At 53.9% G+C, this 12,417-nt stretch overlaps 2 protein-coding genes across 2 annotated transcripts; one reads left to right on the forward strand and one right to left on the reverse strand.

Moving 5' to 3' along the window:
• Positions 1–979: 979 nt before the first annotated feature.
• Positions 980–9,569, reverse strand: LOC147525868 (cyclin-T1-like). The gene is made up of 11 exons (XM_086630854.1): positions 9,562–9,569; positions 8,526–8,646; positions 8,304–8,451; positions 7,373–7,497; positions 6,933–7,061; positions 5,999–6,059; positions 4,566–4,628; positions 4,131–4,176; positions 1,908–2,071; positions 1,496–1,566; positions 980–1,117 (listed from the first exon to the last, which is right to left on the reverse strand). The coding sequence occupies exons 1-11, from the start codon at positions 9,567–9,569 to the stop codon at positions 980–982; spliced, it is 1,074 nt and encodes a 357-aa protein (XP_086486980.1).
• Positions 9,568–11,326, forward strand: LOC147525869 (ubiquitin carboxyl-terminal hydrolase 36-like). The gene is made up of 6 exons (XM_086630855.1): positions 9,568–9,585; positions 9,982–10,064; positions 10,392–10,486; positions 10,592–10,662; positions 10,767–10,907; positions 11,204–11,326. The coding sequence occupies exons 1-6, from the start codon at positions 9,568–9,570 to the stop codon at positions 11,324–11,326; spliced, it is 531 nt and encodes a 176-aa protein (XP_086486981.1).
• Positions 11,327–12,417: the final 1,091 nt, after the last annotated feature.

Consider the following 12,417-nt stretch of genomic DNA (forward strand, 5'->3'; position numbering starts at 1 on the left):
TCTCCACATCGACCTCCGACCAGCCACGGACCGACTCCACCAACAGGTTTCACGCCCAAACCCGGTTCTACGTGCACTGGCAGGACCCCACCAGCCACCAGACCGCTCTGCCCCAGCGGGTGCTCTCGGGCACAATCTGGCTCCACATACAAGCCCCTCAGCACCGCCTGTCCCTGCCAGCCATGGGCAGCTCCTCTGGACTCCCCCTCTCCAAAAAGCAGCCATGGCAGGTAGGCCCTGGACCACGTGCCCTCAATCCATCACCCCACTCGGGCTGCTCCATACCAGCCGTCCCAAAACGCCACCGAATGCCCCCAGCACGCACGCTGCTCCTGAAGCCCCACGACCGCCGGGTTTTCCAGCGGCAGCGATGGGACCTGCAGGAGCGGAGCAAGGGATGGAGATGGGATCCTGAAAGCAGAGCAGCTTTTGGAGCAAAGAAACCGGACCCGCAGCAGGGAGAGCAGCTCCTGTCACCCCATGGTCGCGGCAGCTGCGATTCTCCCACCCCCATCCTGAGCAGCCTCCAGTCTCTGCTGTCCCCTCCACCCCCCAAAAAACTCCTGAACCCACAGTCTGTCACCAACCGCTCGAGCAGAAACCACCACCGAGCCACCTCCAGCCCTCACCGGGCTCCTCCGCAGCACCACAAAATTAAAATGAACAAAACACTAAGATATAAGTTACTGCTTAAATTACTTGTAAAACATCTTAAATTTTCTGTGACATATTTTAAATACCCCCAGAGCCCCCCCACAGTGTGTGTTCCCCAGAGGGGGCTTCAGTTCCAGCAGGCAGAGCCCGCCACGAACTGCAAGTCGAAGGGGGAGGGAGCAAGAACAGAGAAAGGGTTTCTTATCCTTTCACAGATTCAACAACTCCCAGCTCTAAATATCAATAATAAAAGTTATAATATAATAAAATAGTTCTTCGTGAGGCAGTGGGGCTTGGGCTCTGTAGAAACTCTGTAGCAAAACTTTTACTTGGGGAGAGGGGGGAGTGGGGGGGGTGGTTCTGAGGGCAGCAGGGGGTGGTCGGGGCTTCTCCGTGTCTTCTTCGGCAGGCTCTCGTCTTCACCATGGTCGTCAGCCTTCGACTTCCTGGCTGCTTGAGAGGCCTGGAATAAAAGCAGCAACGGGTCGTTTACTTTGGGCTGTCGCGAGAGCTGGTTCGATGCCAGCAGCTCACCCCGTACAGCGCAAACTCTCATTTAAAGACAGATCCACTTTGCCCCCATCTCTCCTTGCGGGAAAAGACCCAACCGCTGCCAGCAGGGCTGCCAGAGCAGCCGAAAAAACAAACTCTCTACAGAGTTAACTCAGAACAGATGAACTCGAGCGCTGAAGCGAGGTTTTGCAGACGCGGAGCGTTCGCGTTTCCCCCCACACATGCCCTTCAGACACTGTCTCACATTGGAACACCGGAGACACCACGCAGCAGAGAGCAAGAGCCTGTGTTCTCCTGCAAGCACCCGTGGTCCAAAGGAGATTCTTACCCGCCAGTTCCGTATACATTTAAGCCGGTTGGGAGCTTTCTCAAGGATCTGTAGGAATTCGTGAGCCAGTTCTGCAGAGGAAACACAAACCAGGGCAAGAGGGTCAGAGGTGGGCAGAGCAGCACTGATCCATCAGGGCAACCCCCTACTTACTGATGAGTGGGAGCTACTCCAGGAGGGGAAATACTGACAACTAGTATCACTGGCCACATTGAAACTCATCTCACTGTGCCCCTTCTGCCATCTCTGTTGCACCATAGAAGCTGCTGCTGCTGCACTGGGAACCTTGGCAAGGCCTGAAGTCCTGGAGTCCATGAACTGGCCGGTGGCCGTGTTTGACAGAGCCAGGGACAGAGATGCCAAAATAACCTAAGAGCCTTTGGGGAGGGGGGAACCTCGCTCCAAAACTTACCATCTAAGAGATCCAGAGTGACAGTGCCATCAACGTATTCCCACCAGTGCTTCCCTTCCGTGGAGACTGGGATCTCCCAGTTGGACCACTTACAAGCCAGGTGGACACAGACGCAGGCCACAACGGGAGGGGTGTACTGCAGGCTGAAGGTGGTCAGGTGCAGGCTGATGTCACCAGCAGGGAGAGAGAAACAGAAAGCCATGAATTCCCAAGCCTGAACTTCGGCACTCACAATCGCCCACTGAACAGCCGCTGCATCAGAGGCGGACACGGAGGGGAAGGTCCTGCCATTCCTCCCCCAGTACAACCCTACTGTTACGGGCATCTATCCCGCTCCACTGGTTTGCTTGTTCCTTCTCCATTCTGCTGTGGGTAATTTGGGTCCAGGCAACTCTGTCTCAAACGATTTTTAGAAAAAACACTGCAGCTTCGGTTGTGAATGGCATCATACACTGGAGTGACTCAGGAGCGCCTAAAAGGAAGCCTGGCCCCTCATCAAGCATTTTCATTAGTAAATTAATGTGCCGTGTGACAGCTCAGACATCAGTGCTGGGAGGTCTAGGTAGCACTGAGAACAGGAGAAACGATGGACTAAGAAAGCATCCTACTCTACCTGCAGGAACACCAGGTCCTCTAAGGCTTAGAAACCGTGACAGCGAGTGCAGGATTTGCCCACTGTCACACTCATCCATCGGCCCTTTCAAAGAGCGTTTGATGGAAATGGTGCCACCGAGCACCTACACGCAGCCGCCGGGCGGCATTATCCGCGTTTCTTCGCCGTGCTCGGGTTATTAAATGCTTTTCCATCAATGCAATGCAGAGACACAGAGATATCCATCTACAGCCAAAAAATCTGAAGCCGTTTCACGGATACTGCGTTTATCCATATATCAAGAAGTCAAACCCAGGAAATTCAGAGCCTTATCCAGACTGCCAAGGTAAGAAGCAAAGTTAAGGTGCACAAAGAGACTTAACTCTGCCCCATAATGATGCCAGAAGGAAATAAAAGTTAAACATCCGTAGCTACACCTGCTAAATCTGGTTCACCACTTAAGCACCTTAATCAGGCGTTTCATGTCATCGCTTCAAGGCAAAATTGCCTGGCTGCATTTCTTACTTTCTGCCTGGATTTCTTTCCATTATAACCTTAACTCATAATTCCTTGCTTTTGCAGTTATTGCTGCAGGGATAAAATATGTTTCAAGGATGTATTTACCCACACGTTGCTAACACCACCTTCCCTTTACACTCGTTTTTGCAGGAAACCCACACAGTGCCCTTTGGAGCTAGAGAGCACCTTCAGCAAACAATTCTCCCGGCACGCCGTGGAGGTGAGCAGGCAACACCTCTCCCAGGCAGAGAGGAGACAAATGACTCGCCCAAGGCCACACGCTTTCACGGCTCAGCCTCTCCTCACTCTGCAACCTCACCTGTGCTAACACCTAAACCATCTTTTTCTCCCATCCTTTCACTTCTGCGAGCAACTTCACAAAAACACGAAGATTTTTCCATGGGACTCAGTCTGTTCCAAACATTAACTCCCGTGATTTGTCTGAAGCTGGTAATCCAGGAAATTCAATTTAAAAAAAACCCAAAACGTCAGAAGTCCCAACACAAGAGTTGGTATCAGCCTCGCAGTGAAAATCGAGCAACAAAACTACCCAGACCTCTCAAGACGAAAAAAAACCTCGGAGCCTGATTTCCAGCACTCTCTGTCCAGTCACGCAGGCCAGACAAGGCTATAGTTTTCCCTTGTAACGCCTCATGCCTGCATCCAACTACCCTTTTTCTCCCTTTATACTCTAGATCAGCCATCTTTGGGGTACAGACCGTATTTGTTGACAATCTTCACAGCACCTAGTCCAGTGAAAACTGACATCCAAGTACTAACCAAGTAAAACCGCATATATTCATTTCAAGTCTACCTTTTTGGTTTGGGGTTTGTTGTTTGGTTTTGTTTTTTTTTTCACTTTCACAACTGTCTAACTCCCCATAAACGAAAGCAGTGAAGTTCCTGAGCATCCCATCTGCCTCATTTATACGGCCAATTTTGCAGCTGGTTTTGACCAGCAGCTAGCAGGAGAAAGAGTTCCTGCTCTTTCTGAACCAAACCGAGCGATTCCCAGTTGCTCGCAGGCTGACCAATGCCCCAGGGGTCACCAGTAGCACATCTCCTCCAGATAAGACCCTCTGTCAAATATGAATCAATTGTAAAATAATAACCTGTTGGTAGCCATGAAATAGGAAGTTTGCGCCAAGTCCTTGCTGGCTGAAAGAGAAAAGGAAAAAGCAAGGCGTTAGTCTGCAAATCCTGATAAATATTATTACGTTTTAGTGCAAGAACCACGGGCCTCTCACCACCACACACACGTTAAGACACCCAGCACAGTTCAACTATGTCTATGCCACAGCTATAGAAGGATTTTAGAAATTACTGTACATAGAAAGCTTTGCGTGGTTCAGCAGAGCCACAGTATCAGCGTCAGTCATTTGCAACTGCCTCTAGTTTGACGTTCGTTATGGTTATTATGGAGACTGACTTTAGGCAAGTTCTCAGACAATCCCAGCTGAACGCTACAACATATTTTTACAGTTCTCTGCCAAGCTGAGGTTACGTGGCAGAGGAGCCGCAAGCACCCGACGTCCGACATCGCTCACCTCGCACGAGCTGCATGCACTTCACCACGTGGATATGGGGGTGCTCAACAGTGATCTCATAACCTGGAAGAACACAGACATACGGCCATCAGAAAACCAGCAGCACACCCCCACGGATCTACGAACCTCACGTTTCCTGCTCCTGGGGGACAAGGCCTTCTCCCCTTCCCTCCTACAGCCCCTGCTCTCTGCTCGGAGGCAAGCAGGAATAGAGGAGCCCGTTTTCCTGTATCCAGAAGACTCAAGTTCTCCACTCATAAAACCCGAAGGTCACTGCTGCTGCCAGACCTCCAAGCAGCTAAATGACTTCTGTGCTTGAAAGACCTCACTGAAAACAAAACAGCTATTAAGGATTTTTAAAATAGCAGGACAAAGTCTCTTACAGCAGCTGGGAGGAAGGAGAAGACAATGGCATCTGCTCAAAGGAATTTCCCTCACCCAAAAAGCTAAGAGGAAACAGATGTTTCCCTTTGAAGGAGCCTACAGCACTAAAGAGAACTGAACTTAATCCTCGCTTCAGTTTCCTATTCAGTTTGTGCATTATGTTTTAAACAAAAAAAAAATCAAATCGATCCATGTGTGCAACAGATTTGGTTCTTCCCATGCAGAACGTTCTAGAAGAACTGGGACGTTAAAAAAAGGCAACTGGAGAACTGAGTTGTTGCAGAACTGGGGTCACAGTTTAGCCACTGGTTTGCCAAGCCAGCACGTCCGACCCACCGACACACCTGTCCCTCCTGTCCCCTCGTGAGTGAGGGACTGGTAGCATCTACTCTGAACCAAGTCGGAAACAACAAAGGCCTACTGAGTACTTTGGAGTGGAAGGCTATCTACAAACTCCCTCTGAAATGGAACAGATGTTAGTAAAAATAAGTTTTAACAGTATATTTTAGAAAGGAACAGGATACCGAATCCAACAGCCACAGCCCTAAATGTAGGCTCCAGCTTCTACTTTCAAAAAAAAACCCCAAAACTGTTGCTGGTTTTGGGTTTTTTTTTCCATGTTCAGCTATCTGATCAAAATATTAACTTTCAACCCAGGTTCTGTTAGACATCTCTCAATGCAACCTGCTTCCTGGCCACCCAACTAGAACATGAAGTTCAACAGCACAACAGAGGAGAGCGACCGGTGCCCAAACGGTACAAAACCTGTTGTGGGGGGAAAGGAAAGAGACGAGCCACACTTCCACGCTTTAATTTCTCTGAGCATTGAACCTGACACAAGTTACACCTGAAAAAACTGACGTTAAAAGGAAAACAGAAGGAGCGGGTGTGAAAAATAGAGTTTGTTGCCTGGACTCTTGTTGTCCCACCGGCCAGCTGTACATCTGCCCTCCAGCTGTGGAGAAGACTGTGCAGTTAGGCTCTCCGCTCTGCGGAACACTCCTGGGTCTGGGATTCGTGTGGCAGCCCGTCCACTTTGAAAAACTTACCCAGGGTCTCCAGTATTATCCTCTCTAGAACGACCAGGTCCTGGGCTTGCTGCAGGTAAGCCTGGGGTTGAGAGGACAGGCAAGTTACTCACGATGAGGCACTCCGTATAAAGCCCGCACATTTCTAACACCCTTTTCTCAGGGAAGCAAAAATAGCAAAGGGGAATCTTTATGCCGATCTGCACTGGGGGAACTGGCACAGATTTCCTGCCAGAAAAGAGAAAGCAGAGTGCTGGGCTGGACCTGCTGCCCTGCCAGTGCTTCTGCCAGGGGACGGCTGCGTCGGGATCCACAGTGGCCCTCTCAGTCCTGGTCCCTCACACTGCACGGGACGGCTATACAAGCAGTACAGGAGAGGAATTAGCTGCTTTTCTTTTTTCCTCAAGCTTTCCTGGATAAAGCTGCCCCTTTTCAGCAGGGTTGGCTGCTCAGTTCCATGTAAGACGGGCTGTCTCGAGAGATGGGGAATCGGCAACGTTTTTAACAAACCCACCGTTAAAAGGCGTGGGGACAGAACAGAACCAAACCGCGCGCACCACCTTCTGCCCTGCCACAGACACTACTCAATCACAGCAGCCAACATCCACGCCCTCCTCAGCAGCTTTTCACGCAGCCACTGTCACACAGCACATCCGAGTCACGTTGCAGCAGCGCAGCAGAGGAGAGCAGAAGAGAGGTTGCCACAGAGCAGGAAAGAAAAGCCTTCTGCTGTACAGAAGCCAAAAAGCTCTCACAGCATCGGAGCAGTTTAACTGGAAAGCTCTCCCTGACCATCCCAGGGCACAGTCAGTCACTCAGAGAGCGGGTACTGCTGAACCCGATTTAACAAGACGCTGTAGCCACACGGTTCAGGATGCAGCACGCTTCCGCCATTCCCACTGCTCCTGCCTCTGCTCCTCACATCAGGGCCCAGTTCTTCCATCTCGACACTTACCTCGCTCTCGGTGTCTAGAGGAGTTTCCTGGTGATGCAGGCACGCATTTGCCACCTTGATTACGTGCTCCAGCTTACGAGGCTGCTGCTCCACCTTGGCTGCCAAGAACAGAGCTGCTGGTACCAACGACTTCAGAGAAAAAAAAAAATATTTTTTAAAAGTTCGTAAGTTTAAAATTAACGCAAATAAATTAGGCTAATTCTCAAGTTTAAAACAAACATTCCTTTAGGAAACAAAGCCTACACAAGTCCAACCACCACCAGGACAGAAAAGGGTCTCTGGTGACTAGCAGCAGCTATGAATCACCCGTCCCCTTTCCAAGCCCCATCCCCAGGGCCAGTCCCACCACACTGGCCCCCGAGCTGGCTGCCAGTCAGCAGCAGGAGCAGAGCTGGGGGTTTCCCGGTGTCCCCCACCCCGCCAGACCCCAGCACACTTACGTTCCAGTGGAACCGGGTGAAGGACTGCACCATATAGAAGCGCTGCATGAACACGACGGCCGTGTTGATGATGAGCTGGGAGCTGGTACCGGCGGTTAAGGAAACACACAGCCGCGACGGCGACCCTTAAGCAGCGCCCTCAGCTCCCCTGCATCCCACCGGCACCGGGCCGGGCTTCGCTCTCCCCGCGGCCGAGCTCGGCTCCCCCCGCTCCCGGGCCGGGTCTCACTCTCTCCGCTGCCGAGCCCGGCTCTCCCCGCACCCGAAACGCTCCCAGCTCCCCCCGTGCCCCCCCAGCTCGTATCCAAAGTGAGTTTTATGTGCGATGCACGACGGACAAAGTCCCTCAGATCTGCGCTGGGGGGGGAGCCGGTGTCCACCCCCCCGCCCCAAAACTGCTTCTAAAACCCAAAAAAATAAAGGAAAAGAAAAAGAAGTCACTTCATTTTTTTTTGCATTTAAAAGGGGGGAGGACCTGCCCCCGACCCCCCCCCACCGGCAGCACCTCGGGAGGGAGCGGGACCCCCTGGCCGAGGAGGGCCAAGACTCCGGAGGGTCTGGGGGGGGCCGCGGAGGTGCTTTGTCTGCGCCCCGCCGGGCAGGCAGCACTTCAGTTTGGCACATGGACAGGGCTGGGGAGACACCGCCCCATCCGTCCGTCCATCCGTCCATTCCCTGGGGGGCCTTATCTCCCCTCTTTGGCACATGGGGGATTTCAGCAAAGGGAGGGCTGCACCCCAACACCCCCCTGTGCAAACACCCCAGTGCGGGGCTGGGAAATGTACCCCCCGACATGCCACCCTGGTGGGGGGCACACCCCCCCCCCCAGCCACCTCCCTTATGTCCATTTCTCCCTTTTTAAAAAAAAAAAACACGTGGATTTGGGGATTTTTCCTTTTTTGCCTTGCCTCGGAGCAGGCTAGGGGGGCACCGGCCCGGGGGGGCAGGACACACACTGCAGGGCCCCCCAGGCCGGCGTTGAGGAAGTAGGTGGTCATCTCCCCCTTGCCCTTGCCCAGCCCCTGGCACTCCAGCATGTAGCCCTTGGCCGCCAGCAGCTGGTACAGGTCCATCGTCACCTGGTGGAGGAGGACACGGGGTGAGGGGGCTCTAAGGGGGCGCCCTGTCCCGCCTCTTCCACACCCCCACTGACCTGGATGCGATCGGATACCCCGGTGCTGTCCATGCGGCTGGAGACATTGACGGTGTTGCCCCAGATGTCGTACTGCAGCTTCTGTGCCCCGATCATCCCCGCCACCACCAGGGATTCAGGCCTGGGGGAGGACAGGGGGGACACAGAGCGTCACAGCCCCCTCCCCTGCCTGGGGGCGAGGGCACGGGGAGGGTGTGCAAGGGGAAAAGGGGGGTGCACAGAGGGGCATGGGCAAAGGGGAGGGGGTGGGCAAAGGGTCTGCATGTGCACAGGGGTGGTGAAAGCAAAGGAGCGTGCAAAGGAGTGTGCAAGGGCTGTGTGTGTGAAAAGGGAGGGGTGTGCAAGGGTTTGCACGTGCAAAGGGGTGTGCAAGGGTTTGCACGTGCAAAGGGGTGTGCAAGGGCTGTGTGTGCGAAAAGGGAGGGGTGTGCAAGGGTTTGCACATGCAAAGGGGTGTGCAAGGGCTGTGTGTGCAAAAAGGGAGGAGCGTGCAAGGGTTTGCAGGTGCAAAGGGGTGTGCAAGGGCAGGGTGTGCAAAGGAGAAGGGGTGTGAGGGCCGATGCCTGTGGCCCCGGGGTGAGTGCTGGCTGCCAGGTCCTGTGGCTCTGAGGCTGCTGTGCGACAGCCCTGCCGTGCAGATCCGTTGGGAAAATTGCTGAGCGTGTGTGAGTTATCCAGAGCTGCAGCTGGTCGGTCCTGCGGTACCTGTGGGTCGTGCCCCGTTGCAGCGATGGAAAAGCTGCTGGCTGCGGGTCCCCGGCTCATTGCCACCAGCAAAGGGACCCGTGTTGCCAGCTATCTCGCAGCACTTGCTGTCCCAGCACATGGTGGAACTGCCAGCCTTCCTCCTTGCCAGGCTGTGTCTCCTGGTGCTGGTGTCCCAGAGCCCAAACCTGGGCAGGGGGAGTGCTGCAGCCGCCTGCACTGCGCTGGGCTGGCGGCGGGGCGGGCACTGGGCCAGGCTGTGCTCACCGCTCGCTCTTTTACAGCGAAGTGCTTGGAGTGCAACAGCATCTCGGACACCTACGACCCTCACCTGGACATGTCGCTGGAGATTGGGGTACTGTGGCGGGGGCGGGGATGAGCTCTGCTCTCGGGGGGCGTGTTCCTGCAACGGCACCATTAGTGCTCTCGGGGCTCCCTAACCTGCCGGTGTCACGGCACGGTGCAGGCAAGAGTGGATGCGCCTTCCGCCGCCTTCTCTGGCTGCCGGAGCAGTGCCCGTTGCCTGAGCATGAGCCACGGCTGCTCCGTGGAGGCACCGTGGTGCTGGTGGCAGTGCAGCCGTCCCTCGCGGCATGCCGGTGCCCAGCTGGTGGCAGGCTCCTGGGTTCGGCGCAGTCCGTGGCCCTGCGCTCAAGCTCCGTGCTGTCTCTCGGCACCAGTGTCTCGGCAGGGAGCCGGGCTGTCGCATGGACGGGCCACTCGTGCCTCGACTTCTCCTCTGTCCTCGCAGCGAACCACAAACATGGCACGGGCGCTGGAGCTGTTTGTGAAGCCGGATCTGCTGGGCGGGGAGAACGCCTACATGTGTGACAAGTGAGAGCGCAGGGCTGGGGTGGGAAGGGCCTGGGGTGTGCTGGTGGGAAGAGGTGGAACGCCTGTCGCGATACGGGAGGGCTTCTCTACCTGCTCCACGGCCAAACCGTGAGTTGCGTGGCCCTGGAAGCCTGCGATGGAGCCTGCTGCTCCTCAGCTCCCTTCTCTTGTGAGAGGACCTGGGCCAGCAGACGTGGCCGTGAGCAGGTGCCCCGGAGCGGTGCCTGGTGTCGGCAGGGTTGTTCCCGTGGGGTTTGCTGCGTGGCCAGGGCTGGCAATCATCTGGGTGGTGGAACAGCTGGAATAGCTCCAACTCTTCCTGTGCAGATGCAAGAGGAAAGTGTTAGCCAGAAAACGCTTCACCATCCACCGCACCTCCAACGCTCTCACGCTAACGCTGAAGCGAAGGCCAAATCACAAAGGTGAGCGGTCGGCAGTCCCGAGCTGGGGCTGTCTCTGGGCCCGAGGCCTGGCTGCCCAGAGCAGGGTGGGGGCTGGCCCTGTGTGCAGTGCGAGCTCTCCCCCAGCTGTGCAGTGCGGTGGGAGTTCGTCTCATCCCGGCATCTTCCTCGCCGTGACCTCTGCCTGGGGAGAGCAGGTCCCCCTCTCTTGAGACATGGCACTCGTGGGACAGCTGAGCTGCTCTTGCTGCAGCACGAGAGCCGACCGCTGTGCAGCTCCTGAGACATCCTCTCTCCGCAGGACATGGGGTACCCCGAGTTCTTGGACATCCGTCCTTACATGTCTCGCAGCGAGGGGCACCCTGTGCTGTACGGACTCTATGCAGTGCTGGTGCACGCTGGGCACAGCCGCCACGCCGGGCACTGCTACTGCCACGTGAAGGTGAGCCCAGGACGTGCTCTTGGCACCCACTCCAGGCTGGGGGGAGCTCGCGGGTCCCCGTAGCGTGCAGAAAGGAGGGTGCTCAGCAGATGTGTGGTGCGGAGCACTGGATGGGGGTACGGGCTGTGCTCCGCCGTGGGAATCGCGGAGGTCTCCTCTCGCAGAGTCCCCTTGCCTGCCCTGGGCCGCCGGAGGGTTTTGGGGAGAGGAGCTTTGCCGACGGGTGCTGTTCTGCTGCTCTTCAGGCTGGGAGGGTCCCCGGACACCGCCTGATCCCCTTCTCTCTTCTTCCTCAGTCTGGCAATGGGCAGTGGTATCAGATGAATGATGACCTGGTCCACTCCAGCAACATTGACATTGAAGCGGTCCTCAACCAGCAGGCCTGGAATGGTCCATTCCACTTTTCCTCAAGGGGGTGACCTGAAATGGTTTTAACATAAACCCAATCTCCAGGTTTGAGTGCATGCACTGGAGAATCTAATCCCTGTGCCCTGATAGACATCACTACTTTGTTTACATCTTCCAGTTGTTTTCCTAATGCTATCAAATATTGCTCTAAGCCCATTTCTCCAACTTGACTGAGATCTTGCCCTTGATATCTAATTTGAAATGGTTTCCCATATAAGATTTCAAAGGAACTCAATTTTTCTTTGGTTCTTGGTTTAGTTCAAAGCCTTAATAAGGCAATTGGAAGGGCCTCATCCCATCTCAAGTTGGTTTCTTGACAAATTTTGCTTAGTTGTGTTTTTATTAAGTGATTCATTTTCTCCACCTGCCCGCTTGCTTGGGGGCGATAAAGCGTATGCAATTTCCAGTCGATTTCTAAAAATGTACTAACAGATTGCATTACTTGCGATACAAAATGCGTCCCTCTGTCTGAAGAAATTACTTCAGGGACTCCAAACTGAGGGATGATTTCCCTTAACAAAACTTTAGCCACTTCTCGGGCTTTGTTAGTCCGACAGGGAAATGCTTCAGGCCACCCGGAATAGGCATCTGTTAATACTAACAGATATCTATACCCCCTTTTCTAGGCAATTCCGAGAAGTCTATTTGCCAATTTTGGCGTGGAACACATCCTTTGCCAATGTTTCCAAACTTTACCCGGTTCTCTTTGTGTTATTCTTTAAACAGGTTTCACATCTAACCACATTTTTCAGTTTGAAATAGACTTCGGGCTATTATTTGCTTAGAGAGAGAATTGTATAAAGCTTCTGTTCCCCAATGAGTTTTGCCATGCTCAGTTTTTATCAACATCCATAGTGTTCTAAAGGGAACTATTACTCGATTGTCCTCTACTGTTGCCCATCCTGATGGATTAACCTTAGCTTTTAAATCTTTTTATCTTTTTCATCATATTCTACCTTTTCAGGTAGTGATCAAGATTTTTCTGGGATCAAACTTAATACCTCACCTTGTTCTGCTGCTCGCCTCGCCTTATAATCAGCCAATTCGTTACCCACCTCCTTGTCAGTGTTACCTTTTTGGTGTCCTTTACAACGCATGATGG

The sequence above is a fragment of the Tauraco erythrolophus genome, unplaced genomic scaffold (assembly GCF_009769465.1).
Source record: "Tauraco erythrolophus isolate bTauEry1 unplaced genomic scaffold, bTauEry1.pri scaffold_55_arrow_ctg1, whole genome shotgun sequence".
Lineage (NCBI taxonomy): Eukaryota > Metazoa > Chordata > Aves > Musophagiformes > Musophagidae > Tauraco > Tauraco erythrolophus.